The 25,036-nt window shown below is 41.6% G+C and overlaps 1 protein-coding gene across 2 annotated transcripts in view; it reads left to right on the top strand.

The window, feature by feature from the left end:
- The window catches only part of LOC109868360 (coiled-coil domain-containing protein 141), a 45,495-nt gene that overhangs the window by 10,352 nt on the left and 10,107 nt on the right, over positions 1 to 25,036 (top strand). For both annotated transcript variants that reach the window (XM_020457858.2, XM_031797744.1), the window contains 15 exons: positions 1,482 to 1,676; positions 2,777 to 2,885; positions 5,230 to 5,483; positions 6,260 to 6,379; positions 6,831 to 7,031; positions 13,500 to 13,672; positions 13,949 to 14,090; positions 16,145 to 16,264; positions 19,447 to 19,638; positions 19,932 to 20,108; positions 20,514 to 20,693; positions 20,905 to 21,030; positions 21,346 to 21,534; positions 23,882 to 24,043; positions 24,265 to 24,414. In XM_020457858.2, coding sequence (XP_020313447.1) covers positions 1,482 to 1,676; positions 2,777 to 2,885; positions 5,230 to 5,483; positions 6,260 to 6,379; positions 6,831 to 7,031; positions 13,500 to 13,672; positions 13,949 to 14,090; positions 16,145 to 16,264; positions 19,447 to 19,638; positions 19,932 to 20,108; positions 20,514 to 20,693; positions 20,905 to 21,030; positions 21,346 to 21,534; positions 23,882 to 24,043; positions 24,265 to 24,414 — 2,490 coding nt within the window. The remainder of the gene's footprint in view (positions 1 to 1,481; positions 1,677 to 2,776; positions 2,886 to 5,229; positions 5,484 to 6,259; positions 6,380 to 6,830; positions 7,032 to 13,499; positions 13,673 to 13,948; positions 14,091 to 16,144; positions 16,265 to 19,446; positions 19,639 to 19,931; positions 20,109 to 20,513; positions 20,694 to 20,904; positions 21,031 to 21,345; positions 21,535 to 23,881; positions 24,044 to 24,264; positions 24,415 to 25,036) is intronic.

Raw genomic sequence — 25,036 nt, 5'->3', positions numbered from 1 at the left:
GAGACAACAGACAGCTTTTCTTCTCTCAGAGATACCTCAGAGAACTATTTCAGTCACTTTCATTTCCCCAGCCTGGGTGGAAGTTTACATGTTCACAGCAGCCCTCTCAATGTTGATTTATATTATTTCCAGTCAAAGCTTTTTCCCCTGGCCTTGTTATAGACTCCTGCACAATGGTTATTTTGATCCAGGCCATTCTTTCCTTGTGCCAAGCACTCATTCACTTTTTCCACCTACTGTCAGGTGTTTGAGTTATGCCTGAGGGCTGAGCATGTTCAATCTTATTTTATACAAGTATGACAATATTGGCATAAGCATGTGAACAATTGATCTTATACATTTAAATCTTATGGTCAGATGGTTCCTGACATATTTTGCTGTTGCTGCCCTTAGATATGCATTTGCAACAAATAACTGCTATTCGGTGCCAGCTCTCACAAAAAGAGGGACTAGTTGTTCACATGGGAATACTATTAATTCACAATCAGATGTATGATTTTAGCCCTCATATTGTCCCAATGCCACAGAGAGACTTCGTTCAGTAATAAGAAGGAGACTCAGCTCCTTATTGGGATTATGCACAAGTGAAAATGTTATATTGATTTGAATGTACAGTTGCATGACTCAATGTCCTTGACCATAAGGATTCCAAAATAGAAGGTAAGGAATTAGTTTAATTATCACCTATGTGTTCCATTGTGGAGGCAGAATATCTCCAGTCATCTTCAGTAAGACATCAGAGTTACTACAGATTTAGACCTATGAACAACCCCTCTAATTAAAGAGGTTTTACCACAAAACAATCCAAAACAGATTTACATTTGGGATGGAATATGTTGTTGGTTCATCCACTGCTTTTAATTCAGCAAGGCTTTGAACTTCTACAAATATAATTTCAAATGTGTAGTTTACAATAGTGCAATTGAACAAAGTGTAAATTAATCTATCAGGACTCCAACCGAAGGTGGCTCCTCTTCCTGTTTGGGTGGCGCTCGGCGGTCGTCGTCACCGGCCTACTAGCTGCCACTGATTCCTTTTCCCTTTTCTGTTGTTTTTGTCTGATTAGTAACACCTGTTTCTTGTTTGGGTTTTAGTTGGGCTATTTAAGCCGTTAGGCCCGCCTGCTCTTTGTGCGGGCTTATTTGTTATTGTGTGGTAGTGCGTGTTGTTTTTGGGTTTTCCCTCCAGACTGGTTAGGTCCTGGTTTTGGGCATTTGTGTATGTGCGCCCAGTATCTTGGCAAGTACTATTTGTCCTGGGCGTAATAAAGCACTGTACCTCCTGCCTCCTGCGCCTGACTCCGCACCCACCACGCCTAGTGCATTACAGAATCGCTCCATTAACAATGTTGATTTAAATACAAGTATAAAAATGGTAATTTTATGTTTTTTTTTTTATTAATGCAGAGAAGATACTTCAATGAACCACGTATATCTTATTGTCTTCTGTCTTTTTTTGTATGATCCTTTCTCTCTTGCCAGAAACATGAGGCAGGCGTGTGGGCTCTGCTGCAAGAGGCAGACAGGATGGCAGAGGAGAAGAAGGAGAATGAAGGGGAGGTGTACGAGGCCATGGCTAACTCGCTGAGCGATGCCTGGAGGACCCTGATCTTAATGCTAGAGAAGCGCAGGTCGCTGTTACACCTGGCCTCAGAGTTCTTCGACAGGGCCCTGGAGGTAGGAGGGCTAACAGAAAGGAGATGTTAAAGCTACATAGAGAATGCATAGAGCTACATAGACCATACATATACCCAGATCTCACTTCTAGAGAAGTGCTGGTTTCTGCTACACCTGGCCTCAGAGTTCTTTGACAGGGCACTTCAGTTAGGAGCCAGGCAAACAGAAACAGAGCCATTAAAGGTACATTATAGCTACATAGAACACACATAGAGCTGACATAGACCGTAACCCTAACAGATCAGAGCTGATTTTGAGTTAATGTACATGTATGCCTCAGGTGTTTTCACTGCACTAATAAGCATGTAACAAAGTGACCTTTCAACCAGTTCTGTGGTTCTGAAATGGAAAGTTAATTTTTTTATGTTGTTTGTTGGAGGAAATGTAACATTTCATGATATCAACACAGCATCCAGTGTTGTGTTCTTGTTATTACTGCTGTTCTAGAGTTAGTACATCTGTTTCCTCCTCTCCAGTTTGCTTAAAAAAAAACATAAAAGAAAATAGCACATTGTTTTATCAGTTTTGTTAGCATTACGTTATTGAAAAATATTTTCCTAAATAGCAGTGTAAATGATGAGGAGCTGTAATGTAATCCTGTTTTTACTGCAATATAAATACACAGGTCATAGACACTGTATCACGGAGCCCTGTAAATATGGCACAATGGGGCAGTTTCATTGTTATTAGTCCAATGACAGTGGCTCCAACCAAGAGGATTGAGTTGTGTGATACTGTACAACCACTGTAACTTACCCAGGCACTAAATGATGGCCACCCTAAATGCTGCCACACAAAGCATACACATTATTGTGATGATTATGAAACATGATGAGTGGTTGTGTGACAGATACAGGAATCAGGTGGTTCTGTAGATGTGACTGAAACGTTTTGTACTGTCTGCCCTTTACATGTTTCATCCCTGACCAAACAGTGCTTCTTGTTTCCTTTGTTTACTTCTCTATCAAATCTACTGTGAGTAAATTAAGCCTTTCGAGATCTCCATGAATAAATGTGTGAAGACAGAACCCATGCTAGTATAAATGACTGTTGTCTAACTATACAGACAGATTTACTATATCTTCCTCCACCTCTTGCAGTTTGCTATCAGAATAGATGAGGGAGAAGAGTTCCAGAGCAGAGAACAGGAGCTGGCAGATGCTGAGTGTCTGAAAGAACTGCTCCTGAAACACAGTGTTATGAAGAGAGGTGAGTATATGCTGATACACCTACAGTAATGCCCCCCTTAGAGAAATGATGTGTTTATTCCCTTTGAGTAATGACATCCTGATCACTGCTCCAGATGTCTGATACTTGATACACAACCTCAATCTGGTCCTGACAGTCATTCAGTCACCTCTGCCCTCCCTTGAGAGAATCATTCTCCTCTTAAAGTTCCTGAAATGTGATGGATTTTACCCTGCCTTTCAGTCTCCAAGGCACTGAGAGCTAATGGAGAGATAGATATATGCTAGATGTGAGAATGAGTGGCGTTCATGTCATATCAACAGCACAGGGCTAGGACTGAGACATGTCAGTAAACTAAAAGCTAGTTGTCGTCGATCACATGAGCTGGTTGAGGCTGCTAAGGACCACAGGGGTCATTATGTCATTATGTCATGCCATCGTAGCGGTCATAGAAACAACAGGCACTCTTTCTCATGATAGTATTTGATGAGAGATTACACTTTAGTGTGAGGTGTGTTATTTACTTTACAAATTGATCTATAACAGATGTATTTACGCGACCCAAAGCTGGATCAAACTTTTAATTTAGCTTTATACTCCAGCATTTTGGATTTTAGATAACATATTTTATATGAGGCGGCAGTACAGAATGTCTCCTTTTATTTGAGGGTATTTTCATACATATCTGTTTTACCGTTGAGAAATGAAAGCACTTTATGTATCTAATCCACCCCATTTGAAGGTGTCCTTAGTATTTGGACAAATTCATTACATTTGGTAAAGAGTTTTGTATTTGGTCCCATATTCTTAGCACACAATGACTACATCAAGCTTGTGCCTTGACAAACTTGTTGGATGCATTTGCAGTTTGTTTTGGTTGTGTTTCTTATTATATTGTGCCCAATAGAAATGAATGGTAAATAATGTATTGTGTCATTTTGAAGTCACTTTTATTGTAAATAAGAATAGAATAAAATATGTTTCAGAAACTTCTACATTAGTGTGGATGCTACCATGATTACAGGTAATCCTGAATGAATCGTGAATAATTAGTGAGAAAGATACAGAGGCATAAACATTATGCCCACCAAAAAGTATAAACTCCCCTTTTATTGGTAATGGTGAGAGGTTAGCATGTTTTGTGGGCATGATCTTTGTGCATCTGTACATTTCTCACTCATCATTATTCAAGATTCATTCAGGTGTTTAGAAACATATTTTATTCTTATTTACAATAAAAGTGACTCCAAAATGACACAATACATTAACTACCATTCATTTCTATTGCACACAACATAATCTGAAACGCAACCAAAACAAGCTGCAAATGCATCCAACAAGTTTGTAGTCACAAGCATGATGTAGTCATTGTGTCCTAGGAATATGGGACCAAATCCAAACATTTTGACTAAATTGAATGAATTAGTCCAAATACTTATGACACTTTCAAATTGGTGGATACATAAAGTGCATTAATTTCTAAACGGTAAAACAGATATGTATAAACATCATCTATCTGAGCAGCTAACCGATTGCTGCAGCCCATCTGTAAATAACCCAACCAATCTACCTACCTCATCCCCATATTGTTTTTATTTACTTTTCTGCTCTTTTGCACACCAGTATTTCTACTTGCACATCATCAGCACATCTGTCACTCCAGTGTTAATTTGCTAAATTGTAATTACTCCGCTACTATGGCCTATTTATTGCCTTACCTCCTCATACCATTTGCACACACTGTATATAGACATTATTCTTTTCTATTGTGATATTGACTGTACGCTTGTTTATTCCATGTGTAACTCTGTGTTGTTGTTTGTGTCGCACTGCTTTGCTTTATCTTGGCCAGGTCACAGTTGTAAATGAGAACTTGTTCTCAACTAGCCTACCTGGTTAAACAAAGATGAAATAAATAAAAAATCAAATGTATGAAAATACCCTAAAATAAAAGGTGACATTCTGTACTCATATAAAATATTTGATCTCAAATCCAAAATGCTGGAGTATAGAGACAAATTAAACTTTTTAGCTTCACTATCCAAATAAATACGTGGAGGAGTATACATATTGTTACACATGTCCAGCGTCTGCTCAAAGATGTTGTATGTGCAAATGAAATCATATTTTCCTATTCTGACCCATATCTGTCCCTCGGGTCTACTGGAGAAGTCACTGCTGGTTATAAACAAGAGTGTCTTTCTAATGAGAAAATTGTAAATGTTACAGTATGAAGTAATTCAGCTCTTTGCAGCTATTGGTACTATGAAATGCTTTCAAGTAATAGTAAATAAACCATTCTTCCCTCTCTCTCTCTCTCTCTCTCTCTCTCTCTCTCCTCTCTCTTTCTCTCCCTCCCCCCCAGGTCTCCTGGAGAAGTCCATGCTGGTTCTGAATAAGAGCCGTGATCTTCTAGACTTCCTGAGAGAGTTCCAGACAGAGGAGGCTCTACAGAGGAGCGAGGCTTTGCAGGGGGCTCACAGCAGCTGTGGCCGGGTGGAGAGTCTTATGGAGATACTGCAGGATAGGAGGAGACAGGTGGATCAGCACATGAAGCAGCAGCTCCTTGACCTGGAAGTCATCCTCAGCATCTACCAATGGGATCGGCAGGAACAGGAAGTGAGTCACGAAATGTCAATATTCAAGATCAATCCATGTTAGAAATCGACTTTTTACTTAAAACCTTTACCTACCTTATATGCAAGTAGACATAAATGTTCTGTGGCATGACCTTTGGATAATAAGTATGGTATTAGAAAGTGTATCTGATATTGAACTGAGAATACTTACCTAGGAAAATATGATACCATCAGTCAAGTTGAGCCATAAGGGGTCGTGTTAAGATGATGAAAGCGCAGATGTCTCTGGCTGTGCTTCATAAAGGCTTGCTACTCTATCACGTGTGATTCAGTTGGTAGAGCATTTTATTTTATTTTATTTACTTAACCTTTATTTAACTAGGAAAGTCAGTTAAGAACAAATTCTTATTTACAATGATGGCCTACCCTGGCCAAACTCTAACACGGATGACACTGGTTCAACTGTGCTCAGCCCTATGGGACTCCCAATCAAGGCCGGTTGTAATACAGCCTGGATTCAAACCAGGGTCTGTAGTGGCGCCTTTAGCCAGAGATGCTGTGCCTTGGAACGCTGTGCCACTCGGGAGCATGCACCGCCAGGGTTGTGGTTTCAATCCCTGTATGCACTCACTATTGGCAGTAGCTCTGGCTAAGAGCGTCTGTAAACATGCATCCACTGCTTAGTGTCAGGGAGAGCAGTCATGAAGCATATAACTCTTCATTTGTAGTAACATGTTACCTGATCTATTGCACCTTTACCCAAGTATAAGTTCATGAATAACTGATTGTAGTGATAATACATTGTATTCTTTTCAGGTAACCCACTGGTTCAAGAGCAATGCTGACTTGTACTTTGAAAGAGATCATTTGGGCTCAACTCTCACTGAAAATGAAGAGCTCCTTCAGGAATACAAGAAGTTTGAAGAGAAAGCCAAGGTATGATACTTTAAATATGAATATATTATGGGGAACAAATTTGCTTAGGGTTTGACTGTTATTTTCATTTGATTCATTGTATCACACAATAGACATGGAAAATGTGTAGAATTGCAAAATATGTCCTTTAAAACGGCTAAATGTTCCTATCGCTCCATGGCACAATGTGTAGAATTGCAGGAAATGTGCTTTAAAACTGCAATGTATTTGATCTCGAGGGGTGTAAACAGTTGGAACAGTTTGGGGTTGCATGGGTTGAGAGGTGAGGGTTTGTTACTATGCCGTTAAATGACTATACAGCGTTTTGCCACCTAGGGAATTTGTGTGACTGGACCTTCTCAAAAAGTATGTTAGTTCTTCTGATATCAATCATACTGTGCTCTTATAATAATGCATGTTGTGTGTGTGTCTGTGTGTGTGTGTTTGCATGTGCCTGCATACTGTCCTGCAGGACTGGAGTGAGTTGGTGGAGAAGTTGCTGGCCAAGGCCTCAGAGCTGCTAGCGGGGGAAGCAGAGGGCCGGGCTGAGACGGGACATGTCTCTGAGAGGAGTCTGGCTCTCAGAGCCCTGCACGAGCACTTCTTGAACCTGATGATGGGCCGCCTCGCACACTTACAGGAGAGCAATGCGTTCTTTAGCAGCGCCAACAAGGTACGGTAACTGAGAATGAAAAGGAAAAATTATAACCTAAAATGAAAAGGCCAGGCACTTGCGTGGGTTTGAAAGTTAAAAGCCTTTAAAGGGGCAATTTTTTGAACTTATAAATTAATGTTATGTACCCATTGATTCTTAAAGAATATAACTTATAAATGCCTCATTAGTTCAATTCAACTGTCGTACCCCATCAGAACTCAACATATACGCTTGTTATACTTCAATGTTTGTAAACAAAGTAAATGTAAAACAAACCATATTTAGCCCAGAACACGGTTAAAACCACAATCTGGACAGTCCTTGCATCCATAGCCTCATCCCTCAGCTTTTTACTGAAACGGTAGTGGGGAGTACACTTTGATATTGTTTCAACTGCTGATTGCGCTTTTAATGTATGGGCTCAGACATGATTCAAATACACCAATGCGTATGTACACTGAGGCATGCATGAGAGCATCAGCTGTTCCGGACGACTGTGTGATCACGCTCTCCGTAGCCGACGTGAGTAAGACCTTTAAACAGGTCAACATACACAAGGCTGCGGGGCCAGACCACCATAGTCCCTGTGCCAAAGAACACAAAGGCAACCTGCCTAAATGACTACAGACCCGTAGCACTCACGTCTGTAGCCATGAAGTGCTTTGAAAGGCTGGTAATGGCTCACATCAACACCATTATGCCAGAAACCCTAGACCCACTCCAATTTGCATACCGCCCAAACAGATCCACAGATGATGCAATCTCTATTGCACTCCACACTGCCCTTTCCCACCTGGACAAAAGGAACACCTATGTGTTCTAAACACCTCCCTCTGCAACTGGATCCTGGACTTCCTGACAGGCCGCCCCCAGGTGGTGAGGGTAGGTAGTAACACATCTGCCACGCTGATCCTCAACACTGGAGCTCCCCAGGGGTGCGTGCTCAGTCCCCTCCTGTACTCCCTGTTCACCCACGACTGCATGGCCAGGCACAACTCCAACACCATCATTAAGTTTACTGACGACACAACAGTGGTAGGCCTGATAACCGACAACGACGAGACAGCCTATAGGTAGGAGGTCAGAGACCTGGCCGGGTGGTGCCAGAATAACAACCTATCCCTCAACGTAACCAAGGAGATGATTGTGGACCACAGGAAAAGGAGCACAGAGCACGTCCCCATTCTCATCGACGGGGCTGTAGTGGAGCAGGTTGAGAACTTCAAATTGCTTGGTGTCCACATCAACAACAAACTAGATTGGTCCAAACACACCAAGACAGTCGTGAAGAGGGCATGACAAAGCCTATTCCCCCTCAGGAAACAAAAAAGATTTGGCTTGGGTCCTGAGATCCTCAAAAGTTTTTACAACATAGAGAGCATCCTGACCGGTTGCAGCACTGCCTGGTACGGCAATTGCTCAGCCTCTGACCGCAAGGCACTTCAGAGGGTAGTGCGTACAGCCCAGTACATCACTGGGGCAAAGTTGCCTGCAATCCAGGACCTCTACACCAGGCGGTGTCAGAGGAAGGCTCTAAAAATTGTGAAAGACCCCAGCCACCCCTGTCATAGACTGTTCTCTCTACTATCGCATGGCAAGCAGTACCGGAGTGCCAAGTCTAGGACCAAAAGGCTTCTCAACAGTTTTTACCCCCAAGCCATAAGACTCCTGAACAGGTAACCAATGGTTACCCAGACTATTTGCATTGTGTGCCACCCCCTCTTTTACGCTGCTGCTACTCTCTGTTTATCTTATATGCATAGTCACTTTAACTATACATTCATGTACATACTACCTAAATTTGCCCGACCAACCAGTGCTCCCGCACATTGGCTAAAGGTCTATCTGCATTGTGTCCCACCACCCGCCAACCCCTCTTTTTACGCTTCTGCTACTCTCTGTTCATCATATATGCATAGTCACTTTAACCATATCTACATGTACATACTACGTCAATAAGCCTGACTAACAAGTGTCTGTATAAAGCCTTGCTACTCTTTTTTCAAATGTCTTTTTACTGTTTTATTTCTTTACTTACCTACACACACACACACACACACACACACACACACACATTTTTTCCCCGCACCATTGGTTAAGAGCCTGTAAATAAGCATTTCACTCTAAGGTTTACACCTGTTGTATTCGGCGCACATGACAAATAAACTTTGATTTGATTTGACATAACCCCTTTAGGAGAGTGTGGCACAGTAGTAGTAGAAGGTAGCTGGTGTAGCTATACATATCACCTACAGGAAAGCAACACCTTCTTTAACAGTGTCAACAAGGTACAGTAACTTCTGTCTTGTGGCAACAAATAAGCAGGGTCAAGATAGTAGTTACTAAGTAGTGAACATAGAGAGAGAACGGTTCTATATCTATTCTAGTGTACATGTAACCTTCAGGAAATACATGCCTTCCGTACCAACAAGGTAGCTACTGAAACTGTACATATGACCTTCAGGAGAGCAATGCATTCTTTGTTAGTGCCAACAAGATAGTAACTGTACATACAGTATAATGTGCCACATAAACTGTGCCAATAAGGTACTGTAGCTTTAACAAAAAAAATTACCCAAAAAATTATGTGAGGACACTTTTTTTTACATTTATTTTTATTTCACCTTTATTTAACCAGGTAGGCTAGTTGAGAACACCTTTATTTAACCAGGTAGGCTAGTTGAGAACACCTTTATTTAACCAGGTAGGCTAGTTGAGAACACCTTTATTTAACCAGGTAGGCTAGTTGAGAACACCTTTATTTAACCAGGTAGGCTAGTTGAGAACACCTTTATTTAACCAGGTAGGCTAGTTGAGAACACCTTTATTTAACCAGGTAGGCCAGTTGAGAACACCTTTATTTAACCAGGTAGGCTAGTTGAGAACACCTTTATTTAACCAGGTAGGCTAGTTGAGAACACCTTTATTTAACCAGGTAGGCTAGTTGAGAACACCTTTATTTAACCAGGTAGGCTAGTTGAGAACACCTTTATTTAACCAGGTAGGCTAGTTGAGAACACCTTTATTTAACCAGGTAGGCTAGTTGAGAACACCTTTATTTAACCAGGTAGGCTAGTTGAGAACACCTTTATTTAACCAGGTAGGCCAGTTGAGAACACCTTTATTTAACCAGGTAGGCTAGTTGAGAACACCTTTATTTAACCAGGTAGGCTAGTTGAGAACACCTTTATTTAACCAGGTAGGCTAGTTGAGAACACCTTTATTTAACCAGGTAGGCTAGTTGAGAACACCTTTATTTAACCAGGTAGGCTAGTTGAGAACACCTTTATTTAACCAGGTAGGCTAGTTGAGAACACCTTTATTTAACCAGGTAGGCTAGTTGAGAACACCTTTATTTAACCAGGTAGGCTAGTTGAGAACACCTTTATTTAACCAGGTAGGCTAGTTGAGAACAAGTTCTCATTTGCAACTGTGAACTGGCCAAGATAAAGCATAGCAGTGTGAACAGACAACAACACAGAGTTACACATGGAGTAAACAATTAACAAGTCAATAACACAGTAGGAAAAAAAGAAGAAAAAGAGAGTCTATATACATTGTGTGCAAAAGGCATGAGGAGGTAGGCGAATAATTACAATTTAGAAGATTAACACTGGAGTGATAAATGATCAGATGGACATGTACAGGTAGAGATATTGGTGTGCAAAAGAGCAGAAAAGTAAATAAATATAAACAGTATGGGGAAGAGGTAGGTAAAATTGGGTGGGCTATTTACCGATAGACTATGTACATCTGCAGCGATCGGTTAGCTGCTCAGATAGCAATGTTTGAAGTTGGTAGGGGAGATAAAAGTCTCCAACTTCAGCGATTTCTGTAATTCGTTCCAGTCACAGGCAGCAGAGAACTGGAACGAAAGGCGGCCAAATGAGGTGTTGGCTTTAGGGATGATCAGTGAGATACACCTGCTGGAGCGCGTGCTACGGGTGGGTGTTGCCATCGTGAACAGTGAACTGAGATAAGGCGGAGCTTTACCTAGCATGGACTTGTAGATGACCTGGAGCCAGTGGGTCTGGCGACGAATATGTAGCGAGGGCTACATATGGGTGGTATAAGGTGCTTTAGTAACAAAACGGATGGCACTGTGATAAACTGCATCCAGTTTGCTGAGTAGAGTGTTGGAAGCTATTTTGTAGATGACATCACCGAAGTCGAGGATCGGTAGGATATCTGTGATGTACATAAAGTGGAATATTGGGATGCAAACTAAAAATGTAATACATTTCAAAGTACAGGTGTCTTCTTAAGCCCATAACCATGTACAGTACCAGTCAAAAGTTTGTATTCTACATTGTAAAAAAAAAGAAGATTATTCTACATTGTAGAAAAATAGTGAAGACATCAAAACTATGAAATAACACATATGGAATCATGTGGTAACACCCTTCCCTTGGCATTCTCTCAACCAGCTTCACCTGGAATGCTTTTCCACATATACTGAGCACTTGTTGGCTGCTTTTCCTTCACTCTGCGGTCCAACTCATCCTAAATCATCTCCATTGGGTTGAGGTCAGGTGATTGTGGAGGCCTGGCCATCTGATGCAGCACTCCATCACTCTCCTTGATCAAATAGCCCTTACACATCGTGGAGGTGTGTTTTGGGTCATTGTCCTGTTGAAAAACAAATTATAGTCCCACCAAGCTCAAACCAGATGGGAAGGTGTATCGCTGTAGAATGATATTGTAGCCATGATGGTTAAGGATGCCTTGAATTTTAAATAAATCACTGAGAGTGTCACCAGCAAAGCACCCGCACACCATCACACCTCCTCCTCCATGCTTCACAGTGTGAACCACACATGAGGAGATCATACGCTTACCTACTCTGCATCTCACAAAGACACGGCGGTTGGAACCAAAAATCTCAAATTTAGACTCATCAGCCCAAAGGACAGATTTCTACTGGTCTAATGTCCATTGCTCGTGTTTCATGGCCCAAGCAAGTCGTTTCTTCTTATTGGTGTCCTTTAGTAGTTTCTTTGCAGCAATTCGACCATGAAGGCCTGATTCACACAGTCTCCTCTGAACAGTTGATGTTGAGACGTGTCTGTTACTTGAACTCTGAAGCATTTATTTGAGCTGAGAATGTCTGAGGCTGGTAACTCTAATGTACTTATCCTCTGCAGCAGAGGTAATTCTGGGTCTTCCTTTCCTGTGACCGTCCTCATGAGGCAGTTTCAGCATGGCGCTTGATGGTTTTTGCGACTGCACTTGAAGAAACTTTCACATTTCTTAAAATGTTCCTCCTTGACTGACCTTCATGTTTTAAAGTAATAATGGACTGTTGTTTCTCTTTGCTTATTTGAGCAGTTCTTGCCATAATATGGACTTGGTCTTTTACCAAATAGGGCTATCTTCTGTATATCACTCCTACCTTGTCACAACACAGCTGATTGGCTCAAATGCATTAAAGAAGGAAAGAAATTCCACAAATTAACTTTTAACAAGGCACACCTGTTAATTGAAATTAATTCCAGGTGACTAGCTCATGAAGCTGTTTGAGAGAATGCCAAGACCGTGCAAAGCTGTCATCATGGCAAAGGGTGGCTACTTTGAAGAATATTTAATATAAAATATATTTGGATTTGTTTAACACATTTTTGGTTACTACATGATTCCATGTTTTATTTCATAGTTTTGATATCTTCACTATTATTCTACAATGTAGAAAATAGTAAAAACAAAGAAAATCTTGAATGAGTAGGTGTGTCCAAACTTTTGCCTGGTCTTAATGTGAGGTGTATACTTTTGTTTCATAGTAGATTTGTTTAAGAACACCAAGAAACACTATTGATTTAACCCACTGCAGGAAAACGTTAAAACAAGGAAAACAGACCAGCTACTGCCAATGCGTCACGCTCTCACACAACCTGCTATACATATCATGTGCCACCTTCTATAGCAGTACCAATGAGGTAGCTATGTAACCGTAGATATCACATTCAGGAAAGCAACGAGTTCTATAGCAGTACCAATGAGGTAGCTATGTAACCGTAGATATCACATTCAGGAAAGCAACGAGTTCTATAGCAGTACCAATGAGGTAGCTATGTAACCGTAGATATCACATTCAGGAAAGCAACGAGTTCTATAGCAGTACCAATGAGGTAGCTATGTAACCGTAGATATCACATTCAGGAAAGCAACGAGTTCTTTAGCAGTGTCAACAAGGTATTTACTGTACGAATCATGTGCCTGACAAATATGTGAAGACTGTAATTATTACTGAAGCACTAAGTCTTTGAGGTCCTTAAACAGCATAGTGAACTAGTGACTTGACTTGTATTTGAATATGCTGCCCTCAAGTGGACATTAAGGGCACATTTGTGCCATCTACTGCACCATAAATTGTTATTTTTATTATAATGAGAAATATTACATTTACTCAGGACTTCCGTTAAACTAACTATCATGTTTACATGATTACTTTTATGTACAATGTCCTATCCTCTCATTTCTGTTTGTCAGGCTTTTGGGGTCCTGGGAACTGTTGAGAGTAAACTAAAGGGGTTGAAGAGCCAGACACTACGGTTGCCTAAGTTGGCCAAAAAGCACGAGGAGCTGCTGCGAAGCATTAAAGAGTCAGCCACCGACCCTCTTCAGAGAGGACAGCTCATACTGCAGAAGGTTGACCCACAGAGGTAAAGTGCACGGCATCCATATTAGGACATCCTCAGTCCTCAGACTCAAAACTTTACTGCCACCCTAGTCAAGTTTAAAACCTGCGGTGGTCAAGTATCACCACAGCCTGCTTATTGCTGGTGTAGCAAAACTAAGATTTTAAATATGCTTGTTAAACTGTATGTGATGCAAAATAGGCCTTTATTTTGATAAACGGATGATCGATCAAGATTGCAGATATTATTATTACTACATGGAGCATTTGACAGCATACATGGCTCTTACTGTATTTCTAGCACCCAAGTGGAAGGGGTGAAAAGGATGCTGGGATATGTGAGAGACCGGGTTGATACTCTGAGCCGGGAATGCCACGCCCACCGAGCACTGGCAGCCAAGAGACAGCAGCTGGTGTCCACATGTGAAGACCTCATAGACAAGGTACACATAAGTCTTAGGTTGTGTCCCAAATGGCACAGCCTATTCCCTCTATAGTGCACTACCTTTGACCAGGACCCATAGGGCTCTGGTCAAATGTAGTGCACAATACAGGGAATAGGGTGCCATTTGGGGTTAAACTTTAGCTATCTTTTCTATCGTATTCCTATTGATGTGTAATCCCACTGCTAGTCTCATTGGGCCTGATTCAGAGTTGAAATAAGCATGTGCAACTTAGACGATTGCATATAATTTACCATCAATAGGAAAGGTACACAAAAGTTTTGAGTTAAGAAGATCTAAAGTCAGATTGGTCATTTTCAGCCATATTGTGAGGCTAGTTGACAGCCTACAGTCAACTGCCAATGCTTTTATATGTGTGTACATTTCCATCTATTTCAGTTGACTGCATTTGACTGAATTGTTTTGAATCCCACCGTACCTTCTCCGCTATGCAATCTGGTTTCCGAGCCGGTCATGGGTGTACCCCAACCACGCTCAAGGTCCTAAACAACATCATAACCGCCATCGATAAAAGACAATACTGTGCAGCCGTATTCATCGACTTGGCCAGGGCTTTTGACTCTGTCAATCACAGCATTCTTATCGGCAGCCTTGGTTTCTCAAATGACTGCCTCGCCTGGTTCACCAACTACTTCTCACACAGAGTTCGGCGTGTCAAAGGGCCTGTTGTCCGGACCTCTGGCAGTCTCTATGGGGGTGCCACAGGGTTCAATTCTCGGGCTGACTCTTTTCTCTGTATACATCAATGATGTCGCTCTTGCTGCTGGTGATTCTCTGATCCACCCCTATGCAGACGACACCATTTTGTATACTTCTAGACCTTCTTTGGACACTGTGTAAACTAACCTCCAGCTTCAATGCCATACAACACTCCATACAACACTCCGTGGCCTCCAACTGCTCTTAAATGCAAGTAAAACCAAATGCATACTCTTCAACCGATCGCTGCCAGCACCTGCCCGCCTGTCTAGCATCACTACTTTGGACGGTTCTGACTTAGAATATGTGGACAACTACAAATACCTAGGTGTCTGGTTAAACTGTAAACTCTCCTTCCAGACTCACAATAAGCATCTCCAATCCAAAATTAAATCTAGAATCGGCTTCCTATTTCACAACAAAGCATCCTTCACTCATGCTACCAAACATACCCTCGTAAAACTGACTATCCTACCGATCCTTGACTTCGGCGATGTTGGATGCAGTCTATCACAGTGCCATGCGTTTTGTTACCAAACTCCCATATACTTACCCACCACTGCGACCTGTATGCTCTCGTTGGCTGGCCCTCGCTTCATATTTTATTTGCCAAAACCGCTGGCTCCAGGTCATCTAAGTCTTTGCTAGGTAAAGCCTCGCCTTATCTCAGCTCACTGGTCACCATAGCAGCACCCACCCGTAGCACGCGATCCACCAGGTATATTTCACTGGTCAGCCCCAAAGCCAATTCCTACTTTGGTCGGTCTTTCATTCCAGTTCTCTTCTGCCAATGACTGGAACGAACTACAAAAATCACTGAAGCTGGAGACTCATATCTCCCTCACTAATTTTAAGCATCAGTTGTCATAGCAGCTTACAGATCATTGCACCTATACATAGCCCATCTGTAAATAGCCCATCTGTAAAACTACCTCATCCCCATATTGTTATTTATTTTTATGCTCCTTTGCACCACAGTATCTCTAATTGCACATTCATCTTCTGCACATCTATCACTTCAGTGTTTAATTGCTAAATTGTAATTTATGTCACCACTACGGCCTATTTATTGCCTTACCACCCTAATCTTACTTCATTTGTACACACTGTATATAAACTTCTATTGTGTTATTGACTGTACGTTTGTTTATTCCATGTGTAACTCTGTGTTGTTGTTTGTTGCACTGCTTTGCTTTATCTTGGCCAGGTCGCAGTTGTAAATGAGAACTTGTTCTCAACTGGCCTACCTGGTTAAATAAAGGTTAAATAAATAAAAAATAAAAAATTTTTTGGAACTAATAAAGTTAAGTAAAAGTCATGTTTTTCTGTCCCAGATCTCGGTGTGGCTAAAGAGCAGCAACTGTTTCCTCTCCAGCAACACTGAGCCAGGCTCCCTGCTCTCCCAGTCTGAAGACATGCTCAACAAACACCTGGAACTCTCCTCACAAACACAGGTAGTCAGGGATAGCACTTGTGCATATACTCAACCTAATTCAAATGTATGCCCCCTTTGTTCATTTACATATATTGTAACAAGGTTGGGGTCAATTCCATTTAAATTCTGGAACTTCAGTTAACTTTCTGAATTGAATGAATTCAAATGGACCGAACTCTGTACTGAAGTACAGTACCACTACAAATTTTGGACACACCTACTCATTCAAGGGTTTTTTGTTATTTTTTTACTATTTTCTACATTGTAGAATAATAGTGACGACATCAAAGCTGTGAAATAACATATATGGAATAATGTAGTAACCAAAAAAGTGTTAAACAAATTGAAATATATTTTATATTAAAGATTCTTCAAAGTAGCCACCCTTTGCTGACAGCTGATGACAGCTTTGCACAATCTTGGCATTCTCTCAACCAGCTTCATGAGGTAGTCACCTGGAATGCATTTACATTAACAGGTTTGCCTTGTTAAAAGTTAATTCGTGGAATTTCTTTCCTTCTTAAAACCTCTTTGGGCTGAGATCCCGCTAACGGGATCGATATGACAACAGCCAGTGAAAGTGCAGGGCGCCAAATTCAAAACAACAGAAATCCCATAATTAACATTCCTCAAACATACAAGTATTTTACACCATTTTAAATATATGCTTCTTGATAATCCCACCACAGTGTCCGATTTAAAAAAAGGGCTTTCCAATGAAAGCAAACCAAACGATTATGTTAGGTCAGAGCCAAGTCACAGAAAAACACAGCCATTTTTCCAGCCAAAGAGAGGAGTCACAAAAAGCAGAAATAGAGATAAATTAATCACTAACCTTTGATCTTCATCAGATGACACTCATAGGACTTCATGTTACACAAGACATGTATGTTTTGTTCGATAAAGTTCATATTTATATAAAAGAAATCTCAGTATACATTGGCGCGTTACGTTCAGTAGTTCTAAAACATCCGGTGATTTTGCAGAGAGCCACATCAATTTACAGAAATACTCATAATAAACATTGATTAAAGATACAACTATTATGCACGGAATTATAGATACACTTCTCCTTAATGAAATGCTGTGTCACATTTCAAAAAAGCTTTACCGAAAAAGCATACCATGCTATAAACAACCCAAACAGATATCCGCCATGTTGTGTAGTCAACAGAAGTCAGAAATAGCATTATAAATATTCACTTACCTTTGATGATCCTCATCAGAATGCACTCCCAGGAATCCCAGTTCCACAATAAATGTTTGTTTTGTTCGATGATGTCCATCATTTATGTCCAAATACCTCCTTTTGTTCGAGCGTTTATCCCAGTAATCCAAATTCATGACGCGCGATCACTAGGAGCAGACAAAGTCCAAAAGTTCCGTTACAGTCCGTAGAAACATGTCAAACGCTGTATAGAATCAATCTTTACGGTTGTTTTTAACATAAATCTTCAATAATGTTCCAACCAGAGAATTCCTTTGTCTGTACAATTGCAATGGGACTCAAGCTAACTATCACATGAACGCGCGTGGCCAGCTCGTAGCTCTCTGCCAGACCTCTGACTCAATCCTCTCTCATTCACCCCCACTTGACAGTAGAAGCATCAAACAAGGTTCTAAACACTGTTGACATCTAGTGGAAGCCTTAGGAAGTGCAATTTGACCCCATAGACACTGTGCATTCGATCGGGAATGAGTTGAAAAACTACAAACCTCAGATTTCCCACTTCCTGGTTGGATTTTTTCTCAGGGTTTTGCCTACTATATGAGGTCTGTTATACTCACAGACATAATTCAAACAGTTTTTATCCAAATCTACTAAGATTATGCATATTAGCAACTGGGCCTGAGTAGCAGACAGTTTACTCTGGGAACCTTATTCATCCAAGCTACTCAATACTGCCCCCTGCCATAACAAGTTAATGAGTTTGAGCCAATCAGCTGTGTTGTGACAAGGTAGGGGTGATATACAGAAGATAGCCCATAAGTCAATATTATGGCAAGAACAGCTCAAATAAGCAAAGAGAAATGACAGTCCATCATTACTTTGAGACATGAAGGTCAGTCAATGAGGAACATTTCAAGACCTTTGAAAATTTCTCAAGGTGCAGTCGCAAAAACCATCAAGTGCTATGATGAACCTGGCTCTCATGAGGACCGCCACAGGAAAGGAAGTCCCAGAGTTACCTCTGCTGCAGAGGACAAGTTCATTAGAGTTACCAGCCTTAGAAAATGCAGGCCAAATAAAAGATTCAGAGTTCAAGTAACAGACACATCTCAACATCAACTGTTCAGAGGAGACTGTGTGAATCAGGCCTTCATGGTCGAATTGCTGCAAAGAAACCACTACTAAAGGACACCAATAAGAAGAAGAGACTTTCTTGGGCCATGAAACACGAGCAATGGACTTTAGACCAGTGGAAATCTGTTTTTTGGTTTGATGAGTCTAAATTTGAGATTTTTGGTTCCAACCACCGTATCTTTGTGAGACGCAGAGTAGGTGAACAGATCTCTGCATGTGTGGTTCCCACCGTGAAGCATGGAGAAGGAGGTGTGATGGTGTGGAGTTGCTTTGCTGGTGACACTGTCAGTGATTTATTTAGAATTCAAGGCACACTTAACCATCATGTCTACCACAGCATTCTGCAGCGATACACCATCCTGTCTGGTTTGCGCTTAGTGGGACTATTATCTGTTTTTCAACAGGACAATGACCCAACACACCTCCAGGCTGTGTAAGGGCTATTTGACCGAGAAGGAGAGTGATGAAGTTCTGCATCAGATGATCTGGCCTCCACAATCACCTGACCTCAACCCAATAGATATGGTTTGGGATGAGTTTGACCGCAGAGTGAAAGAAAAGCAGCCAGCAAGTGCTCAGCATATGTGGGAACTCCTTCAAGATGGTTGGAAAAGCATTCCAGGTGAAGCTGGTTGAGAGAATGCCAAGAGTGTGTGAAGCAGTCAGCAAGGAAAAGGGTTGCTGCTTTGAAGAATCTCAAATATAAAATATATTTAGATTTGTTTAACACTTTTTTCATAACTACATGATTCTATATGTGTTATTTTATTCTACAATGTAGAAAATAGTACAAATAACCAAAAACCATTGAATGAGCAGGTGTGTCCAAACTTTTGACTGGTACTGTATATGTGTGATACTATAGAGCTTCTCAATCCTGGTCATTTGGTTCTCAGGAAACAGGCATTGAGGCAGAGGCCATGGCAGAACAGATAACGGAACTGAAAACACTGGAGTGTCCTGAAGCCACTGAGTTCTCCAACAAAGCATCACTGTTAGAGGAGGAGCTGAAGACAGTCACCAGAAACATCACATCCCGCATTGACAATATCCGACCATACGTGGGCTTCTTGCGAATTGCTGAGGAGGTTATTTTGTCTCACATTATATTTTGTTGAAATGTAATTATGTTTTTTGTTATGTGTATGTTAGGGTTTTACAGTGGTAGGTGACACAGTGGTAGGTGACACAGTGGTAGGTGACACAGTGGTAGGTGACACAGTGGTAGGTGACACAGTGGTAGGTGACACAGTGGTAGGTGACACAGTGGTATCTTGACTGACTGAACATCCTTGTTCTGTATGTATTTGAACTGAAATGTGAATAACAGAATAACAGTTACATTGTACTGAATAGAGTTGTAACTCCTATGCTGTTTCAGATGGAGGAGCAGATGCAGAGTCTACATGAGAGCTATAACTGGAAGCCAGAGGAGGAGGAGAACAAGGAGAGTGGCATCACGTCGAAGGAGATCGCTGATGCTAAGTGGCAGTCCATGTTGGAACGCTTCCTTGCCATGCAGGACCTGGGAAACAACTACATCAATTCATCTAACATGGTTAGACATTATTACATGGTTAGACATTATTACATGGTGAGACATTATTACATGGTTAGACATTATTACATGGTGAGACATTATTACATGGTTAGAGAAATTGTTAGGACTCAGTTTCTTCAAATGCTATTATTCATGCAACAGTTTGGGCAGCCTGACATTTGCCAGTTTCAGATATATTGATTATACGTATCTAGTAGAAGTTGCTGTGTAATTATCTTTGGTATAAATTGTACTTAACAGGCCACTGTCTGCACGCATATAGAGAAACCTTAGAACCATTTATTACTGTAATTGAAACAAGAGGGAGACCGACATCCAGTGGTGCTTCGTATGTGAGGGCTGTAGGATACAGACAAGACCCGATACCTGATAGCAATGGATTCTTTATGCTGGCACCGTCAGGTGAGTGAGGACCTGAACCTGAATGTGAGGGCAGCCATCAGTGTGGTGGAAAAGACCATGGAGGAGCTGAACAAGAAGAAGATGGACCTGTCGGACCTCTGGACCTCCTGGCAGCTCCACGTCAATCAGGTGAAGTCCATCAAGAAACAGTGGAAGAAATACAAAGAACAATTGAAAAAGGTACAGTAAAAAGAAGTAGATAATGTATATCATTACAAATTCCTGAATCTAAACCAATCTATTCTTAATGTATCATCAAGTGCAATATCATGAATTACAGTAAGATTAGTAGTAAGACCCCCCCCCCCCTCTGAATACAATGTCAGAACAGATGTTTCTTTTTAATTCCGTTTTATTTGTATTCCTTTTTTTCTAAATGTGTTTTTTACAGACTGTTCATGACCTGAAGAGTGTGGAGGAGGTTCTTGTCCCGACTTCTAAAGTAGATCTGGGAAGTGACCTTCAGACTGTGTCAAAGCTACTGGAGAACTTTAGCCTAGATAAACCCCAGTTCCTGGTAAGAACTATTGACCTGTCATATAGGTAGAATAAATCACAACATTATTATGTATATATTTTTTTACAGAACACAATGGTTTTATGAGTACCAATAGAATGATATAGTCTGTTTAGTGTAAGTCAGAACACATTTAGTCTGTATACACTGCTTGATAGTACAGTATCTATACGGTGGCTCTAAGTAGCTTGACACCATGCCTGAATCTTTTTACATTTGTGTCATCTCTCTTCATTCTTTGATCTGGCCCATCATGTGATGTCCTATAAGTAAATATGCATAATTATTCTCTATGTAATGTATGTCCCCCTGTAGCAACTGAATGCGGAGGTAGAATACATGGTGAAGACATCAGAACTGTTGGCACTGAAAGGAATTCCTATCAAAGAGAAGAGTGAGAAGGTCACAGAGATGCTTCACCTTCATCAGAGAGTGAAAGATAACATCAAAGAGTATGAGTCTGTCCTCAAGATGGCTGTGAAGTTCCACCAGCTTTATGAAGAGGTAACAACACATAGTCTAAGCGGGATGCGTCATGTTATCTTTGCTGTAGTCTCTTCAGAGCCATTGTGTCTGGGTCTGGCAGGGAAACTATCTTTGCTGTGTGTTTGAGAGAACACATGGGATCAGTTTAGATTAAAGTTCTCTGCCCTTCATAGGCATTTTCAGCTTTAAATGTCACATAAATACTGTAACTATCAGAGTTAGTTACCCATCTAGATTTGCTGTATAAACCGAAGAACACAGGATATTCATTTAGAGATGTGCTGGAGATATAGTACCTCGCAGACCTTTTCAGCCTAAAATGTACCATAAGAGATTGATACTTTGCATGCTTCATCCACATTACACTACGCCGGTGAGTCAAATACTAGCGATAGCTTTATCAAATTGAAAGTGTTCTCAAAGTGTTCTCAAAGCATATGCAGACCAGCTTTCAAGTGTCTTCACGGAAATCTTCAATCTCTTCTTGTCCCAGTCTGTAATCCCAACATGTTTCAATTTGACCACTATTGTCCCTGTTCCTCCCTAAATGACTATCGCCATGTGGCATTCACATCTGTAAATATTCAAAGTTCATGACCCACATCAACACTATCATCCCAGACACCCTGGACCCACTCCAATCTGCACACCACCCAAAAGATCCACAGATGACCTATCCCACCTGGACAAGAGGGGAAATAACTATGTGAGAGTGCGGTTCATAGACCACTCCTCAGCATTTAACACCATAGTCCCTTCCATGCTCATTACCAAGCTGGGGACCCTGGGAGTGAACATCTCCCTCTGTAACTGGATCCTGGACTTCCTGACAGAACGGCCCCAGGTGGTGAGGGTAGGAAGCAACACCTCCACTATGCTGACCCTCAACATGGGGGATGCTCAAGGGTGTGTGCTTAGTCCCCTCTTGTACTCCCTGTTCACCCACAACTGTGTCCACCCACGACTCCAGCACCATTATCAGGTTTGCTAACGACACAACAGTGGTAGGCCTGATCACCGATGGCAATGTCACAGCCTACAGGGAGGAGGTCAGAGACTTGGCAGTGTGGTGCCATGACAATAACTTCTTCCCCAACATCTGTAAGACCAAAGAGCTGATCATGGACTACAGGAGAAAGAGGTTATGAGTACGCCCCCATCACATCGACAGGGCTGTAGTAGAGCAGGTCGGCACAACAGCGCCTCTTCCCCCTCAGAAAGCTGCAAAGATTTGGCATGAGCTTTCGGATCCTCAAAGTTCTAAAGTCCACCATCGAGAGCATCTTGACTGGCTGCATCACCACTTGCTATGCAAATGCACCACGCTCGACAGAAAAGTGCTACAGAGGGTGGTGCGGACAGCCCAGTACATCACTGGGGCCGATCCAGGACCTCTATATCAGGTGGTGTCAGAGGAATGCCCAAAAAATTGCCAAAGACTCCAGCCACCCAAAACTATTCACTCGGCTACCTTCCGGCAAATGGCTCTCAGACCAACACGCTCCGAGACAGCTTCTACCCCCAAGCCATAAGTAGTTAATTAATGTTTACCCAGACTATCTGCACTGACTGTCTTGCACTGACTTTATGCACATTCACAAGACTATATACTGTATACACACTATATACATACTCACACACACACTACACTGACACTCTCACACAAAACCCATACGCATTCACATACACTACATAAGCACATTTGCACACACATGCATACCGACAACACAAACACAAATACACACACGCATACAGACACAACACACTCATATGCTGTTGCTACTCTGTTCTTTATTTTACTCATATTGTTATCTACCGTGATGACTCGTCACTTTACCTTTCATGTACATATCTACCTCAAATACCTTGTACCTTGGCACATTGACTAGGTACTCTATCTCCCTGAATATAGCTCCATTCTTGTGTATTTTATTCCTCTTGTGTTACTATTTTTGGGAAGAGCTAATAAGCAAGCATTCACTTCACGGTTAAGTCTACACCCGTTGTATTCGGGAAATGTGAAAAATCTATTTGATTTGAGAAATGAAGTTAAATAAACACCTATTTAATGAATAACGGCATCATTACACAAGATGAGTCAAGATAGAATCCAAGAGAATAAATCAGCCTTCTATGAGCTCAGGGGGTTTCCTAGATAAGATACCCCAGAACACACTAATAGAACACTAATTGAATATAAGGCTGCATTACCTGGTTATTTGAAATCGAATCTTGACCACCTGGTGATATGCAAACATCATCAAACATTCACATAGATACTGATCATAGCAACAAATAAACAGCCACCTAATTGGAAAACGGTTCAATAAACAGCCTCCTAATTGGTTAATTGTGGTGTCCCCAGTTGGATAAGCTGTTAACGTCGGAGCCTGTGACAGGGTTCAGTGAGACGAGCCAGGCTAAGATCCAGCTGATCCAACACCAGGACAGACAGAGCCACATCAGACACCTGTACAAGCTGGCTATCTCTCTGGGAGGAGACATCAGCAACACTGTCCAGCAGTCGGTGAGACTGGAAGGCAACACCTCATCATTCATCACTGTTTGTTTGTTCGTCTTGACCCTGAGTTTTTTTTTCATTGTGTTTGCACTCCCCTTGCTCCATGTGCTCTATTACTTTAAAAACATTGCATGCACACTAACAAATATTAGTAAGCTTTTGAAAATCTAGTTACATTACATGGCCATTATCTTATGATACAGAACTTCACTCTCCTTCCGTCCCAGCATGCCTCAGGGTTTACAGTGCAGCGTCTGCAGGAGCGTCTGGAGAGACTGGAGAGAGGTTGTGTGAACTGGAGCACCGAGGCCAACAGGTGTGAAGAGAGCCTCACCAGCAACCTGCGCTACTGTGTCTTCAAGGAGGAGATCACTGAGGTGAAACCCTCTCTCTAGCACACGCGTACACACACACACGCGCGCACGCACGCACACGCACGCACACGCACACACACACTGCTTCAAGGAGGAGATCATTGAGGTCAGACGGTGAAAAAACCCTTTGGCTTAATCTCAATAAGACTGTTAGTCTTGGTTATTCATCCCAATTTTATAACCCAGGCCCCAGATCAAGAGCAGATCAAGAGCAGATTAATTTGTGTTGGGACTTTAGGCTTTTGTAGTTGCTGGGGCTTTTTATTGTCTGGCCTAGCAGCATAGCATAGCACAGCTGTCCCGGGTCTAAATTTAGCTCCGGGACTGTGATCTTTGTCTCTAGAGGGCCTCTATTCAAAGTTACATTTTCCCCCTCCCTCCCTCCCTCTCTGCCATTTGTCTCATGTCACTCCAGTCAGGAGGGCAGATTCCTCTCGTATCAGCTGTGGAAGGGTAACCCAAATAAAAGAGTCCTCAATACCAGGGCCCTCAGTCAGACAAGGGATCAGGAGGTCTCCTTTATTAATTAGAGATTACCTGGACATAATTATTATCTGCGTGCCATATGCAGGTCTAGAGGTATGGTTGGTACTAGTCTTAAGTTCACACACAAATCTAGATTTAT

The sequence above is a fragment of the Oncorhynchus kisutch genome, linkage group LG2 (genome assembly GCF_002021735.2).
Source record: "Oncorhynchus kisutch isolate 150728-3 linkage group LG2, Okis_V2, whole genome shotgun sequence".
NCBI lineage: Eukaryota > Metazoa > Chordata > Actinopteri > Salmoniformes > Salmonidae > Oncorhynchus > Oncorhynchus kisutch.
The sequence above is the reverse complement of the archived record's forward strand: the minus strand, read 5'-3'. Positions and strand labels throughout refer to the sequence as shown.